The 18,069-nt window shown below is 44.0% G+C and overlaps 2 protein-coding genes across 2 annotated transcripts in view; both read left to right on the top strand.

Annotated features, from left to right (window-relative positions):
• The window catches only part of LOC141104577 (uncharacterized), a 96,184-nt gene that overhangs the window by 14,899 nt on the left and 63,216 nt on the right, over positions 1 to 18,069 (top strand). The gene's annotated exons all lie outside the window — the stretch shown is intronic.
• LOC141104655 (uncharacterized) overlaps positions 1 to 18,069 on the top strand; it is a 73,766-nt gene that overhangs the window by 45,753 nt on the left and 9,944 nt on the right. Inside the window, exons 8-9 of the mRNA XM_073594321.1 lie at positions 14,570 to 15,219; positions 15,866 to 15,868. Of these exons, the coding sequence (XP_073450422.1) occupies positions 14,570 to 15,219; positions 15,866 to 15,868 (653 nt within the window). The remainder of the gene's footprint in view (positions 1 to 14,569; positions 15,220 to 15,865; positions 15,869 to 18,069) is intronic.

The following is an 18,069-nucleotide window of genomic DNA, read 5'->3' as shown; positions in this document are numbered from 1 at the left end:
CAGGCTAGGTTTCCACTAGTGCGACTTTTCATGCGATTTGGGACTGAAAAGTCGCATGACAAGTCGTACCCCATGATTTACAATGAGTACCGTTCATATTTGTGCGACTTCAAGACGTAGCGACTTCAAAATAGTCCCTGCACTACTTTGGTTCCACTTTGATGCCACTTGAGGTTCATAGACCTCAAGAATACACAGGCATTGCTTCAAGTCGCGGCAAAAAATCACGGCAAAATCGCGCAACTTTGGGGACGCAATAGTGGAAACATAGCCTTAGGTAAGTAAAGGATATTAAAATAGGGTACTGATTTTCAGTCCAATGATCAACTAGAGCAGGAGTCTTCAAACTGCGGCCCATGGCCAGATGGTGACCCTTTGCTTGCCTTTATCTGGCCCTTGGGGCACTATTTCTTCCAGTGATATCAGAAATAGGGAAATAAATCTCCCACGGACACCAATTATGGGGCACTATTCCTCTCACTAACACCAATTATATAAATTTTTTAATTCCATTGGATCACCAAGCCCATGGCATTGTTTCCTCCCACCAAGGGCATTTTCTACTCTCACTGACCATAGTCCGGCTCCCCTAAAGTTTTAAGGGCAGTGAACTGGCCCTTTGTTTTTCGAAAGTTTGGAGACCCCTGAACTAGAGGGTAGTGGAAGGAAGGGTAATGACTTATTTATTTATTTTAACCAAACAGGATTGCTTTATTAAATGAATCAAAGCAGTGCAATGGTCCAACAAAACGCACATTGGCATGGTCATTACATGAGCACCATTAAGGTATAGTGCAATCCACTCGTGCACGATCCAGGCAGGAAAACCAATAATATGAAAAGTACGCCATTTAGGTAGCAATTCCAGATACAGCAACGGTACAGATGAGAAGGAAAAATAAAAGGTGATGGGAGGAGGGAAGGAGAGGGCAAGAGAAACTGGAGGGCAGAAAAAGTTTTTTGTTTCCCCCGAGAGTAAGGAAAACAGAGAATGTCTGACAGTCATGCTACTAGGTCGTCCAGGAGAGCCAAACTGTGTCAGTGACGATTCAGGTTAATATATGTCAAATTATGCAGAGGTAAGGCAGCACTGTTCATGGCCTCCCAGGATGGAAGAGCAGATGAGTTCCATTTACACAGAATCTCTTTCTTAGCATCATACAGTAGATAGGAGACCACCAGTTTATGAGGTCTTTGAGCATCATCATGTATACCCAACAAGGCCAACTCTGAAGATACTGGAAGACTCAGTTGCCATACCTCCCAACTTTTGGAGATGGGAATGAGGGACACCTATCAGAAAAAGCATGCAAGCATAGGACACACCCCTTGCCACGCCCCCTTAAAGGAGAATTGTACAAAAAACCAAGATTGGTTAAACCCACAAGTGCTTTTTTACCACTACTATTCCTTTATATTGACTTCTGGAATTCACAAATGCAGCAATTTAGAAATCAGATGAAAGGTTTAACACTGGGAAACACTTTTTGATAGATAAAAAGTGCATTTTATATACAACTATATAGATCAGACCAAAATGAGGGACACATGAGGAGGAACGAGGGACAGAGGGACATTGCTCCAAATCAGGGACAGTCCCTCGAAATCAGGGACAGTTGGGAGATATGTCAGTTGCAATTGGGTGTTGATGAGATCAAAGATATCCACCCAAAATTAAGATACCTTAGGGCAAAGAAAATGAATAAGCGATTTCGCTGACTAGACCCCAGCCGTCATTTAACGGGGCACATAAGAGGGCCAGGAGAGTGGCAGGGGACACAGGGTGAGGTGGATGCAGCTCCTCTCAGATTAGGTCTTGAGATCCTAATGCACATATATAAAACAAGTTATCCTATGGCTTGATAAAGAGGCAGTCCTGTTGCCCTGAAACATGTAGCCACGCCCCTTTACTTCCTGTCACCATCACCCTGCCGAGCGAGATGCTGTTTGGAGCTGAAGCCATATTGCTGTACACGGAAACCACTGTTGCCTATATTCCAGCCTGACAGCTGTACTTCCACCAAGAACTCTGCTTCAGCCCTCCGCTTGCCTGCAGAGCTTTGCAGCCTCACAGTGGTCCTGTGGAGATCTATATGGGTTTATAACAAGCCTTGATCCAGTTTTAACTAGTGAGTGCATTTTTATTGTTTTTTAATAAATCACTTCATCTAGATGGAGGCACTCTCTTGTGTTTGTTTTATACCTTAGGGCAAGCCCAGAACAAGAGGAAGAAGGAGCCTGGGTGGATCAAACAACGAAGAAAAAGTGTGGAGCAGTCAGGATAGCTTCTATGTAATTGTAGAGGAGTGTAGAACACCCTATGTAGAACTTTTGTTTGAATTAGCTTTTCCCTGAAAAAGATAACCAATTTAGGATAGTCCTCAAGATTGTTTTTGCAGTCCTCCCTATTGAGAGAAATATCATCCTTCCAGAGATCCCACAGGTGGTCAACCTTCGGAGAATTAATACTAAGAAGCGTGGCATATATGGAGGACAGGGATTTCTGTAGGTTACCTTGGGACAAAAGCTCCTCAACTGGCTCAGCTTGGAGGACTGGCGTCTGTGGAAACTGTGACCGATCAACAGATACCTAAACACCATCCAACCGGGCAACTGATATGTCCGGGAAAGCTGTGGAAATGAGAGCAAAGTGCCAGCCTGCATGATGTCTCGCAAGGTTTTAATACCAAACCGTGCCCAAAATTGGGGGTCTGGAATAGTATGAAAATGCCCCAGGGAGGGGTTCTCCCACAGGGGCTATGTAGGAGACCAATGGTTAGGTTTACAAAGTCTACTTCTAGCTGCTGCCCACACCTGTTAGGTTGTCCTAGTGGGGCCTGGAACTTCTCTATAGACCCTAGCCCCCCTTGTGGAGTTCAGTGAAGGAACCCAAGAAAGCAACCTCCAGACACACCCCTGCGATCAGGAATGAACAAACTGCCAACGAACGGTAACCAGGATGGCTGCCCAATAGTGAACTTTAAAGTTAGGAAGGGCCAAGCCTCCCCATCAAGGTGGAAGGTGTAGGGTGGACTTCCCTATTCAGGGAAGGGCACCATTCCACATAAAAGAACTCATATAGTGATCAATCTCCAAAAAAACAAAACCCGACACTCACATAGGGCAATTTCAAAATACATAGTTACATTTAGGAAGGATCATCATCTTAAATATATTACTACAACCTAATAGGTTAGGTGGAGACTGGACCAGGAGGCACATCGTTCCCCAGAGTAGTGAGAGGATATGATGCAAATTGCGGGCCAGAAAACTGGACAACTCCTGTGTCACCTGAATGCCCAAATCCCGAAATCAATCCTTCCATCTTAGCGGGGAGGGGTACACCAGTGACCGAGCATGGGAATCCAGGGGAAACAAAACAGGCTTAGTCCCATTAATCCAAACACCTGAGTAGGCTCTAAAAGTAATGAACAACTCCAAGGCTGCTACAAGGGAGGGGTCTGCATCATGTAAATACAGGCGGGCATCATGCACATAAGATGACGAGGCTGCATTGATGTACACTGATCTGGCTGCACTGATGGGCGCTGATAACCTGCACTGATGAGGAGGCACTCCTGTGGGCTGAAGACCATTCCCAAGTTAGTCACTAATTTATCATTATTAGTACATAAGCATATACTGTACATGCCAGCAAGGTGGTGGTCATGGATTTAGCCAATTATGCTGGTTTGGTTGGTGCACAAGTACAATGTGCTCAGGAAGAAGAGCTACAGGAAATGAGGATAACCCTCTGATAAACCTTCCACATGCCTGAGGAAGGGATCTTGCGTGGTCCCAAAACATTGCTTTTCTGCGTGATCATAGAAGAATAAAGAGCTTTGCACTTTGAAACAAGCTTGTCGGTGTGCTCAACCACTTGGTCACTGCTCTGCAGCGCGGCTCTCCAGTTCTGGGATGGTGTCCCTTGCCCTCTTCCCAAGAATGCGCTTCCCGTGTGCCCCTGGGGGGGGGGGGGGGGGGCACACGGGAAGCGCATTCTTGGGAAGAGGGCAAGGGACACCATCCCAGAACTGGAGAGCCGCGCTGCAGAGCAGTGACCAAGTGGTTGAGCACACCGACAAGCTTGTGGTCTGTGATCGCTGTGATCGCTGTGTCCCAAGTGGTCTGTGATCGCTGTGTCCCTTGGAGCACAGATCATGGTAAAGGGACAATCACTGCACCCCTTTACCATGTAATCAACTGTGTCCAATAACAGCTGCTCACATGTAAACAGCCTTGCTGGTTATCAGCTCTCTTTTCCTCACACAGAGACAGCATGTGAGGAAAGGAGAGCTGATCTGGCAGGGCAGTGAGTACAGCATTTACACTGATAATCAGGGCACTGATCATCAGTGCAGTCCCATCAGTTTTTTAGTGGCACCTCATCAGTGCAGCCTAATCGGTGCCTATCAATGCTGCCTCATCAGTGCCCATCAATGCAGCCTCATCAGTGCCTGAAATAAATATTAGGTGGTTATGGATTCCCTCTATTTATTCCATATATGAATTAACTTGTCTATTCCTATAGTTAGCTAGTCTATTATAGCTCTGATAATGTTACTGGTGATAGTACAATGATATAAGGTTGGCTATGAATAGAAACACACTGCTTAATAAAACAACGTCTTATTTATTTCCCAAGAAGATAGGAAATGCTAACATAAAAACACTAAAGGAAAATATTACAGAGCATAATACAAAAGAACATCAATATGATACTTAACGTAAGGTCGTCCCCTAGATATTGTCTGATCAGCTGGGCTCAAAATGGCAAGAGAGAGATTTTTCCATTCTGTGAGCACTTTTAACCACTTCAATACCGGGCACTTAGACACCTTCCTGCCCAGACCAATTTTCAGCTTTCAACGCTGTCACACTTTGAATGACAATTGCACGGTCATGCTACACTGTACCCAAACTAAATTTTTATCATTTTGTTCCCACAAATAGAGCTTTCTTTTGGTGATATTTGATCACCTCTGGGATTGTTATTTTCTGCTAAATAAATAAAAAAAGGATCAAAAATTTTGAAAAAAAAATGTTTTTTTTGTTTCAGTTACAAAACTTTGTAAATAAGTACGTTTTCTCCTTCACTGATGGGCACTGATAAGGCAGCAGTGATGGGCACCGATGAGGTGGCACTGATGAGGTTGCATTGATGGGAACTGATGATGGGCACTACTAATATGCAGCACTGATGGGGCACTGATAGGCAGCACTGATGGGCACTGATAGGTGGCACGGATAGGCACTGATAGGTGGCACGGATGGGCACTGATGTACTGTAATGTATGGTACTGATGAATGCCAATCAGTGCCAAACAATAATGCCTGCCAATCAGTGATGCCCATTGTGGGAACTGATTGGCATCCATTGTGGGCACTCATTGGCATCCATTGTGGGCACTGATTGACATCCCTGGTGGTCTAGGTTGGCATACCTGGTGGTGACATCCCTGGTGGTCCAGTGTGGGCATCCTCGGGGGGGGGCTGCGCTGATAATCGATCACCACAGACCCACCCCGTCAGAGGAGCAGCCGATCGGCTCTCCTCTACTCACGTCTGTCAGACCGGCTCTTCCTGTGTACATCCTGAACAGCCGTAATTGGACACGGATGATCACGTGGTAAAGAGTCTCCGTTACCTAGATCGGAGTTGCGGTGTGACAGCAAATTTACACTGTTATACAAGCTGTACACTCACTACTTCACATTGTAACAAAGTGTCATTTCTTCAGTGTTGTCACATGAAAAGATAGAAGAAAATATTTACAAAAATGTGAGGGGTGTACTCACTTATGTGAGATACTGTATATGCAACATAACAGAAGAACGAGGCAGCAGGCAAAATATGGAAACATAATGTAGGCTGCAGTTATTTAAATTGCCACAAGGTGGTGATCTCAATGATTTGTAGGCACAGACAGGAAGTGATGAGTATCAAGACAGGAAGTGATGTCATGTACAAACAAGACTATATAAATAATAAAGACGGGAAGTGAAGGGAAGACATTGCTGGAACTGGCAGCAGAGGAGGTAATAAGATATTATTTTATATTTATATTCAGTAACCCCCCCGTCATGTCCGTCCTCTTCCTCCATAGTCACTGTGATGTCTTTTATCTCCAGCAGATGACGATAGATATCCTACACTTTATAGAGTCTGTAATAGGCAGATAAAAAATGGACAGACGTATCGCTGCCCCTTCATTCCATTTCGGCTACCACCCCCCGCAGAGAAAACATCCTCCGCAATCTAACATGGCCGCCATTGTAATCCTTTCACTCGTATGCACCCCTCCCAGCCCCCTCACACCCCCATCGGAGCTTATTTCTCCCCGCTCACCTCCTCACCCTGCGGGATCCAGGACACTAAGCAACTATACCAGGGATCGACCAGCCTCAGGTGCCAGGTCGCCATGGCGATAGGGTTGCCAGCTCATCCCTTTAAACCCGAACGCGTATGAAATACACAGGTTCCGGGGCTAATTTAATGCAGATAAGGCACCAAGTGAGTTTAATGACCATCTAATCAGCCACAGAACCTGTGTGTTTGGTTTTAAAGGGATGAAGGAGCAGCCCTACATGGCGACCAGAAGTTTCGACCTGCCGTCTGAATGCTCCCCTCGTGCACCCCCCCGGCACGGTTTTTATGCCGGCTCCGCTTGCCCATCTAAGGACCTGGGACCGGTGTAGATAAGGAGGGGGCAGGGGGGGAGGAGAGCAGACACTCTCCTTCTAGTTGGTGACCTCGTGTGTCACAGTTTCCCCGCCCATCAAGAGGCCGGGAATAAATGTGCAGCAGTGCGATGTGCATTGCATTCCACTGAGTGGAGCACAGGGGAGACATTGGGGAGGAGGTCTTTAAGACCCTTGATGTCTCATTAAAAGGGAACCTGTTACCGAAACAATCATCACATAGGACAGTGGTCATCAACTCCAGTCCTCGGGGCCCACTAACAGGCCAGGTTTTATGTATTACCTTGCGGAGATGCAGACTAGAATACTGCAATCACTGAGCAGCAAATGATATCACCTGTGATGTATTTCAGTTATCTTGCAAACCTGGCCTGTTAATGGGCCCTGAGGACAGGGTTGATGACCACTGACATAGGGGACAAAAAAAAGTTAAAAAAAAAAAAATATTATTTTTTTTTTAACCACTTGCCGGCTGCCTACCACAGATGTACTGCGGCAGGTCGGCTCTATTGCGCAAAACGACGTACCTCATTTCATGCAATAGACACTGTGGGGGGCGCGTGCACACTGATTGGACAGAGAGGGAGCCAATCGGGCCGGTCCGGCAGACCCGATGTCCACCGGACCGCCCGCCATTGTTTCCCTAGCGAGGCAGAGCGGCAAACTGCTTATGTAAACAAGGCAGATCGCCGTTCTGACAGGGGGAGAAGATGGAGATCTTGTGCTCCTGCTATTCAAGAACACAGATCTCTGTCTTTATCCAGTCAGTCCACCCCCCCACATAGTTAGCAAGCACCTCCTAGGGACACACTTAACCCTTTGACCACCCTCTGGTGTTAACCCCTTCCCTGCCAGTATTACAGTAGCAGTGCATATTTTTAGCACTGATCACTGTTATAATGTCACTGGTTCCCAAAAAGCGTCAGGTGTCCGATTTGTCTGCCGCAATGTCGCAGTCCCGCTAAAAATCACCGATCGCTGCCAGTACTGGGAAAGAATAAAGAAAAATGCCATAAGAATATCCCATAGTTTGTAGACGCTATAACTTTTGCGCAAACCAATCAATATACGCTTATTGAGATTTTTTTTACCAAAAATATGTAGCAGAATACATATTGCCTAAATTGATGAAGAGATTAGATTCTTAACATTTTTTTATTGGACATGTATTATAGCAGAAAGTAAAAATTATTTTCATTTTTTTTTTTTCAAGATTGTTGATTTTTTGTTTATAGAGCAAAAATAAATAAACGCAGAGGTGGTCAAATACCACCAAAAGAAAGCTCTATTTGTGTGGAGAAAAAAGGACAAAAATTGCACAATTGTCAATTAAAGTAACGGTGCCGTATGGCAAAAAATGTCCTGGTCATGAAGGGGGTAAGACCGTCCGGGGCCGAAGGGGTTAATTATAAAAAATGTAAGTTACACCCAAGCACTTATAATCCCCCCCCCCCCAAAAAAAAATTGAGGCCTCCCCACATATACACACACGCAGCAGAGCACCTACGCCTGAAAACGTTGATTGCGATACACATTACATATTGCTGGAATGAGAGTGATAATTCTAGCACCAGACCTCCTCCATAACACTAAACTGATGACCTAGGGGGCTTTCTAAAGCATCTCCTATGGAAAATATAGGGTACTGACATAAGGTTGGACATGTTGGGTATCTTTTTACTCGGTGCAACAACCTCAGCTTTTATATTTTACCAAAAAAAAAAAAAGATACTTTATTATGTTTTTTGTGCCCCATAAAATTAACTTTTAATGTTTTTTTTTTTTTTACTGAATCTTTATAGTAATATCGTGTGACATAAAAAGTTGGAACTACCGCTATTTTATTCTGTAGGATGTCTCCTGTTAGAAAATATATCATGTTTGGGGGGTTTTATGTAATCTTCAGGCCTAAAATTATTTTTTTAAATGTGTCCAAAAAAAATGCCAAAACGGCTCAGGCTTCTGATAGGGTTAAAGGAAAAGTTCACCTTCGGGAACATGTTACATGTTCTACCTGTACGATTTGTTTGTTTTAAAAAAAAAACTGAATTATCTAAAAAGACCATTATGGAGAAAAAACTCAAACTTTTGAAGACACAGTATTTTCAAAACATAGAAAAATGTATTATTTCATAAAACAGTGTAACGGTCAAGGATAACAACCATACACAAAGTGATACATAATATCCATATATAGTATAAGAGAAAAAAAGCACTTCTCCCATGGGCCGACGCGTTTCGGGAGTTTCAAGGTAAACTGGCGCCTAACTTATTTTAGTTGACTTCCAAAGCAAATTTTTCAAGCCCTGAACTATACATCTATCTACATAGAGCAGAGTCATGTTTTCATCACTTGACCATTTCAGTGAGGGTGGATGAAGACCCTAGATCCCTCACCTTGGAGATCACCCACCTGCTGACTAGGGACATATGGAGGATTGTCTGAGGATCACATAACATCCCTCTCAGCTCTGTACCTGGTATATAAAATTTTAAAAAAAAACCCTTTTCTTCCAATTCTATTTGTTTCTATCTGTTTCCCAATGGAAAGATCAACGTTCCACAACAATTAAACCCTCACCAGAGGTAGCCCTTCTGTCCATGATCCCAGGGCCTCTCAAGTTGATTAAAAAAGATCTCCTGCGAATCTTTCTTGCCGCAGCTAGGATGGTGATTCCCCGCTATTGGAGATCGGCAGACACGCCTTCCCTGGGGGACTGGGCTATTGAAGTGGACCGGATTAGAGACCTGGAACGTCTGTTGGCCCAGGAAGGAAGAGCATTTCTCTATCACTTGGACTTCATGGTCCGTGTTTTGTTATTCAGAGGAATTTATCACATGGGCTGAAGGTGATTAAGCTTCACCTACTACATAGCCATGCTGGAGTGAGTCCTTACTCTCTGTGCTTACCCAGATATCCTTCTTTTTCCCTACAACCATCTTTCCCTCTATGATTCTGATAGCTGTTTTTTTTTTTTTTTGTTTTGTTTCTCTTCCTAATCACTAGGAACAGCAGATCTGTCTCTCCTCCCCTGTTAGAATGGCTCTTGTTCCTGTGATTGCTGGTGGCCAGCGGATATCGCGGCTGCCGGCCACATGCAGTGGGTCCCTGCCGTGTAGCGGGTGCGTGCACTTGCTATCGCTCTTAAAGGTCACCTACGGCAATTTGCGGGACCGAGCTGACCTGCCGCCATATAATGACGGCGGCTGGTCAGCAAGTGGTTAAAATCTCTGTATTTTTTGCTAGAAAATTACTTAGAACCCCCAAAACGTTATATAGCAAAAAACCTAGGGAATAAAACGATGGTCGTTGCAATATTTTTGGTCTTTCAAATACAATTTTTGGGGAAAAAATACACTTTAATAAATAGAAAAAAAAAAAATTCACTAAAGTTAGCCTAATTTTTTTTGTAGAATGTGAAGGATGATGTTACGCCGAGTAAATAAATACCAAACATGTCATGCTTTGGAATGGTGACAAACTACGGTACTTAAAAATCTCCATAGGCGACGCTTTACAAATGTAATGCTTATCAGTTAACAGTTACAGAGGAGGTGCTAGAATTATTGCTCTCGCTCTAATGTTCACAGTGATACAACACGTGTGGTTTGAACATTGTTTACATTTGTGGGCGCGACTTGCGTATGCGGTCACTTCTGCATGCGGGACGGAGGGATGGGGCGCTTTTCTTTTTTTTTTTTTTTTTTCTTTTTCTTTTAAATTTTTTTTATTTTCTTTTGGATCACTGTTATTGCTGTCACAAGTAATGTAAACATCCCCTTGCGAGCCCGGGTTCACACTATTGCGATGCGGGAACCAGCACGATTCCAGCACGGGTCCCCCCATCGCTTCTCCCCTGCAGGCAGCTCAGACTGCCTTATGCGAACCGCCGCGGGTGTCAATACAAAGTTAATGACACCCCCAGATCGGTTCACAGATCATAGTGCGAACTGTGAATTCAGACAGGAATCGGATCGCATGGATGTGTACAACCATGCAACCCAATTCCAGTGCAGGGGGAAAAAAAAAGGGTCCTGCACTTTTTTTTTTTTTTTTCGTGCAAATCAAATGCGAGTTCAGCCATACAAACTGTATGGCTAAATTCGCATTGCACAGACTTGGCATGTGATCTGCAACAGCAATGCTGTGCGACTCACATGCAATGTCTGTATTCGCATATGTGTGAACCCAGACTGACAGTAATAGGCAGTGACAGGTACTCTTTATGGAGGGATCTGGGATCTATAAGATCCCCCCCCCCCAACCCCCTCCTCTGCACTTGACAGTATTCAAAATGCCAAGATCGTCATTTTTGAATACTTTTCGATTTTTGAAAACTGGCGCCGTTGGCTGCCAAGTAATCCGGAAGTGATGTCATGACGTCGCTTCGGGGTTACTGCATCCGAGACCCGATCAAAGCCGATTCTGGCTTTGTTCGAGTCTCCGGTCAGTCGGCGGCCATGCCAGCTGGTGGCTCGGGTCTCCTTTTGGGACGGGAGAGCCTGGGCGAGCGGCAGAAAACGGGGGGTGTCCCCTCATCCCCTCCCGCTGCTTGTAATAACAACCGAGTTGTTGATTAGCTGCATCGGTTTTTACTACAAGAAAGCCGACCGCCGGCTCTAAAAAAAAACGGTAACGGAATAATGCATCGCTTCAGTACAACCCCTTGAAGCCAAATGAAAGACAGGTATGTGATTTGGCGGCAAGTGGTTAAGTCCTGGCAACAATGGTCACCAGGACAAATGGAGATGAGTCTTCCTGATCGCAAAAACTCTTCGTAACTCTTCCCAACTCCATGCAAAACTAGATCTAAGAACCCATTAAAACACATAGGTTAGATGGATTCTTTGCAGCTTCTAGTGATAATTGTTAGTTTCTTTCCTTACACAGGATTATAAATAGACAAAAACATCTGGCGATCCATTATCACCCAGCAGCCGTCTTCCCAGGACATCACCCATCACAGTCCATCTCCATTCTTCAGAGGTAACCACTGCCAAGAAGATTCTAGAAGTCACCAACAAGATCATTGATCTGCTGACAGGAGAGGTGAGCGGTGGTGGGAATTCTGGGACATTATCCAGTAACAGACAAGGGATGTGTCTGGATAGTAATTAATGTGTGTGCCAGGTTCCCAGGGTCAGGATTTTACTTTGTGGAGCAGCGGGAGTATTTAGAAGGACACAAGGATCTCTATAAGGACGTCATGATGGAGAATCAGCCGCCCCTCACATCACCGGGTAAGAGGAGACTTTATTGTAAAGGAGAGAGCAGTACGGAGGGTCTACCTAGATCCCCCATCCGATAAACACATAGACACAATGTATTCAGTCAGAGTGTGTGTTTCCTACAGATGGATCCAGTAAAGGGAACCCACCAGAGAGATGTCCCCGTCTTCTGTATTCCCGGAATTCCACACAGGAAGGTCACACCATTCTTCACCATGACCAAGTAGGTGGAACTAAGCACATAGACCTAAAATGTGTTGTAATCTCTTGTTACTTTCTACAAATTGATTCTATCATCTTTGGGGTTTAGGGTGTAAAACTGGTAGACATCAAAGTTGAGGCTGTAGAGGAACAGGAAGAGGAAGAAGAAGAGATAGGGGTAAGTTGTTTTATTTTTTTTTTTTTTATATATTAATTATTCTCCTAAGTAGTCCTCACCATGATCAAGTAGAGACCTAAAAGAATTCTATGTCATCTCTTCTTCCTTTTTTTTGGAGTCCAGGATGAAGAACTGAAATACATCAAAGTTGAGGTTAAAGAGGAAGAAGAAGAGATGTTGGTTAGTGGAGATCAACAATCCATGGAGGAGGGGGAGACGATTCAGAAGTCTATGGAGGAGGGGGAGACGATTATGACATCAAAAGAAGAGGAATCTTCTCTACGTATAGACACAAGTGAGTAATAAACACCAAATGGAGGGATGGTTCACATTTTTATTTTACATTTATGAGCGTATGGTATATGTATTTAAATCAAGCGTTAAAAAAATATATCTTTGAGTTCATCCAAAAAAAAAAACAAAACCTGTAGTTTATTCAGATGAAGGCAGAAAACCCTTGTAACAATTGGCCCAAATGCCTTCAAAAGAATTGACTGCTAACTGTAAACTTGTCATCCATAAACCTCCCTCACCAGTCAATGTTCGAAAAACAAATGGGGTGCGAATATCGTACAACGTATAATATAAAATGCTTTACTCCCTACTAAAAACTACAACCTTTTCTATCCATAACAATTTGGTGTTCCAACCATATCCAATCAAGAAATCTATTTTCTTCATGGATTTAGGCCAAAATGTATTCTGCTACATGTTATTGGTAAAAAAAAAAAATCGCAATAAGTGTATATTAATTGGTTTGTGTAAAAAGGTATAGCGCCTACAAAACTATGGGTTGTATACTGGAATTTACGTAGCTATAGACGCTATTCTGTAATGGCGGTGATCAATGACTTATACTGGGACCGTGATAGTGTGGCAGAAAATCTTGTGCTATACTGACACTGGCCATCATGTTCCCAACAAATGAGGAGGACATACTGTACACCATATGAAAGGTCCATCTCCCTTTCTCAAGATAACGTCATGTTCCCAAAAAATGAGGACATACTGTACACCATATGAAAGGTCCATCTCCATTCCTCAATATAACGTCATGTTCCCAACAAATGAGGAGGAGATACTGTACACCATATGAAAGGTCCATCTCCATTCCTCAATATAACGTCATGTTCCCAACAAATGAGGAGGAGATACTGTACACCATATGAAAGGTCCATCTCCATTCCTCAATATAACGTCATGTTCCCAACAAATGAGGAGGAGATACTGTACACCATATGAAAGGTCCATCTCCATTCCTCAATATAATGTCATGTTCCCAACAAATAAGGAGGAGATACTGTACACCATATGAAAGGTCCATCTCCATTCCTCAATATAACGTCATGTTCCCAACAAATGAGGAGGAGATACTGTACACCATATGAAAGGTCTATCTCCATTCCTCAATATAATGTCATGTTCCCAACAAATGAGGTGGAGATACTGTACACCATATGAAAGGTCCATCTCCATTCCTCAATATAACGTCATGTTCCCAACAAATGAGGAGGAGATACTGTACACCATATGAAAGGTCCATCTCCATTCCTCAATATAATGTCATGTTCCCAACAAATGAGGAGGAGATACTGTACACCATATGAAAGGTCCATCTCCATTCCTCAATATAAAGTCATGTTCCCAACATATGAGGAGGAGATGCTGTACACCATATGAAAGGTCCATCTCCATTCTTATCTGGTTTGTGTCATATCTTGGTGTTGTACCTAATTCCACACCAAAGCTCTCGGCACTAGACCAACTTACAAGACTTCTTATCAATAAGACTTTTAAAACTTCTTAAAAATGTATTTTCCACAGGTGGACGCTATGTTGGGAATATCTCAGAAGGGCATTTTATATTACCCGTAAATTGTAAGTCAGAAGAAAATTTTACTGAGAATATACATCCCAGCCCCTACTATTTGGAGACTTCAATGGATCCCTCTTATTCTGAGAAATCTTCTCCTCCATCACATACTATGAATACAGACATCAGTCTCCGTTCTTCCAGTGCAAACACATCAACAGATCTATCTAATCTCAGGGAATCTTCCTCGAGCCACGATGGCATTCACACAGCCGAAAAACCATTCTCATGTTTGGGGTGTGGGGAATCTTTTAAGACGAAATCTGAACTTCATGTACATCTCAGATCTCACACCAGCGTGGCCTTTCCATGTTCAGAGTGCGGAAAAACTTTCGCTAAAAAAAGAGAACTTTATAGACACCAGAAAACTCACGAGAATGATCATAATTATTCATGTTCCGAGTGCGGGAAATGTTTCACTGTGAGAAAAAAATTTCTAGCACATCAGAGAATTCACACGGCTAAACGCCCTCATTCATGTTCAGAGTGCGGGAAATGTTTCACAGAGAAAAGTAGACTTCTAACACATCAGAGAAGTCACACCGGTGAGCGTCCTTATCCATGTCCAGAGTGTGGGAAGTGTTTTACCAAGAAAGCTATACTTCTGTCACACCTGAGACTTCACACGGGCGAGCGTCCTTTTTCATGTTCAGAGTGTGGGAAATGTTTCAATCAGAAAGGAAGCCTTATCGCACACCAAGGAAGTCACAAAGGCGAGTGGCCTTTCTCTTGTTCCGAGTGCGGGAAAAGCTTCACATGGAAAGAAAGCCTTCAAAGGCACCTGAGGAGTCACATGAGTGAAAGTCTTTTTACGTGTTCAGAGTGCGGGAAAAGTTTTACGGAGAATGCGAAGCTTCGTAGGCACCAGAGAACCCACACTGGCGAGCGTCCTTATTCGTGTACAGAGTGTAAAAAAAGTTTCACTCGCAGAGAACTACTTACTGAACACCAGAGAAGCCACACGGGGGAGCGCCCTTTCTCTTGTTCTGCGTGCGGGAAATCTTTTTCACTGAAAGGAAATCTAATTAGACATCAGAGTACACATACATAGCTGGTGATGCATGAACCATGGCGTTCAACTGTTTAGTGTATATAACAAACTGTTCTATTCTGTTCAAAAACTGAGCTAAAGGGGTATGTTCCCGCAAAAGTCATATTTCAGTTACAGGTGAAGTTTGTTGGGTTGAGTCATTTGTTGGCTACAGAGGAAAACATTCTAGAGTGAGCATCTTTATTCAAGATCAGAGTGCGGGAAATGTTTCACTCAGAAAGGAAGCCTTTTTACACATCGGAGAAGACACTAAGGTGAATGGCCTTTTCTCCTCTTCAGAGTGCGGGAAATGTCTCACTCAAAGGAAGCCTTATAACACTTCAGAGAAGACGCAAAGGCAAATGGCCTTTCTCTTGCTCAGAGTGCGGGAAATGTTTCACTCAGAAAGGAGGCCTTATTACACGTCAGAGAAGTTACAAAGGCGATTGGCCTTTCTTTTGTTCGTAGTGCGGGAAATGTTTCACTCAGAAAGGAAGCCTTATAGAAGTCCCAAAGGCGAAGGGCCTTTCTCTTACTCAGAGTGCGGGAAATGTTTCTCTGTAAAGGCCAAACTACTTGCACATGGCAGATGGAGGGGAGGGGGGGGCACTGATATTTTGTGGAGTGAAGGGATGCACCGTTGCTCTGTGAAGGGAGTGGAGAAATTGACGTTCTGTTGAAGGAGAGTGGGGCACTGAGGCTCTACAGAGGAAGAGGGGCACTGGTACTCTCTGGGGGGGGGGGGGGGGGCTTGGTGAGGTAAGGGTAGGAGACATTGGTGTCAGTGGTGTCCAGTGGATTAGTTGGCTTTCCATGCTTTGCGTATCTTGCTCTGTCAGGCAGGAGATCACTCCACCCTCCAGAGCCATTCCAGCACCTGGCCAGTACCAAGACACATTATTAACATTCCGGGACAGTCCCGCAGAATCCGAGACAGTCCAGAAGAATCCGAGACAGTCCAGAAGAATCCGGGATAGTCCAGAAGAATCCGGGACAGTCCCGCAGAATCTGGGACAGTCCCGCAGAATCCGGGACAGTCCCGCAGAATCCGGGACAGTCCAGCAGAATCCGGGACAGTCCCGCAGAATCCGGGACAGTCCCGCAGAATCCAAGACAGTCCCGCAGAATCCAGGACTGTAGGCAGGTATTAAAAATTGGATGGGGACACCTAGATAAACAGACACGCTCAATGGTTTTTGGTCTCTGAGTGATTTTAAACCCAGCCAATTACTCCAATTTCTACTCTACGTGGTGAGAACTTATGGGAAACAAGTGCCGGAATCCCCAGCGAAAGAGGAACTTTCCATCTCTTTTCCTATAAACAGGAAGATCAATTATGTATGTAATAGTCACCATACAACGATAATTAGCAGTGCTGTTCAATGTGTAAATGTATTATTGATTTACAATGATCCTTTGTATACACGACCTGTAATAAAAGTCTATGACAACATGGTGAGATTTAGTCCTTGTAAATATGCAGGCTGTTAGCACGGGTCAGAGGATACATTTTACAACATGCACGGGGCTACAGCACCACACTATGTTTGCTTATATATACTATATTGTCAAAAGTATTGGGACGCCTGCCTTTACACACACATGATCTTTAATGGCATCCCAGTCTTAGTCCGTAGGGTTATACTTATATACTTTAATAGGCAATATTGAGTTGGCCCACCCTTTGCAGCTTCAACTCTTCTGGGAAGGCTGTCCACAAGGTTTAGCAGTGTGTCAATGGAAATGTTTGACCTCTCTTCCAGAAGTGCATTTGTGAGGTCAGGCACTGATCTTAAATGAGAAGGCCTGGCTCACAGTCTCCACTCAAATTCATTACAAAGGTGCTCTATCAGGTTGAGGTCAGGACTCTGTGCAGACCAGTCAAGTTCCTCCACCCCAAACTCTCTCATCCATGTCTTTATGGACCTTGCTTTGTGCACTGGTGCGCAGTCATGTTGGAACAGGAAGGGGCCATCCCAAAACTGTTCCCACAAAGTTGGGAGCATGACATTGCCCAAAAAGTCTTGATATACTGACGCTGTAAGAGTTCCTTTCTCTGGAACTAAGGGGCCAAGCCCAACCCCTGAAAAACAACCCCCCACCATAATCCCCCTCCACCAAATGATTTGGACCAGTGCACAAAACAAGGTCCATAAAGACGTGGATGAGCGAGTTTGGGGTGGAGGAATTTGACTGGTCTGCACAGAGTCCTGACCTCAACCCGATAGAACACCTTTGAGATGAATTACAGCGGAGACTGCGAGCCAGGCCTTCTTGTCCAACTTCAGTCTGGAAGAATGGTCAAACATTCCCATAGACACACTCCTAAACCTTGTGGACGGCCTTCCCAGAAGAGTTGAAGCTGTTATAGCTGCAAAGAGTGGGCCAACGTAATATTGAACCCTACGGACTAAGACTGGGATGCCATTAAAGTTCATGCGCGTGTAAAGGCAGGCGTCCCAATACTTTTGGTAATATGGTGTAAGTATATGGGGGTTATACAGGAAGACTGTGTCATGCCATTAAAGGGTATACAGTGGCAAAAATAATGATTTGATCCCCTGCAGATTTTGTAGGTTTGCCCACTTACAAAGAAATGAAGGGTCTATATTTTTTTATTTTTTAGGTGTATTTTAAATGATAGAGACAGAATATCAAGCAAAAATCCAGAAAAAACATGATACAAATGTTATAGATTGAGTTGCATGTCCGTGTGTAAAATAAGTATTTGATCCCCTACCAACCAACATGCTACAGCATGGGTACTCAACCGGTAGCCTTCCAGCTGTTGTGGAACTTCAAGTTCCATGAGTCATTGCAAGCCGCTCACAGTTACAAGCATGACTCCCAAAGCTGG

This window comes from Aquarana catesbeiana, linkage group LG08, assembly GCF_042186555.1.
Source record: "Aquarana catesbeiana isolate 2022-GZ linkage group LG08, ASM4218655v1, whole genome shotgun sequence".
NCBI classification, from domain to species: domain Eukaryota; kingdom Metazoa; phylum Chordata; class Amphibia; order Anura; family Ranidae; genus Aquarana; species Aquarana catesbeiana.
The sequence above is the reverse complement of the archived record's forward strand: the minus strand, read 5'-3'. Positions and strand labels throughout refer to the sequence as shown.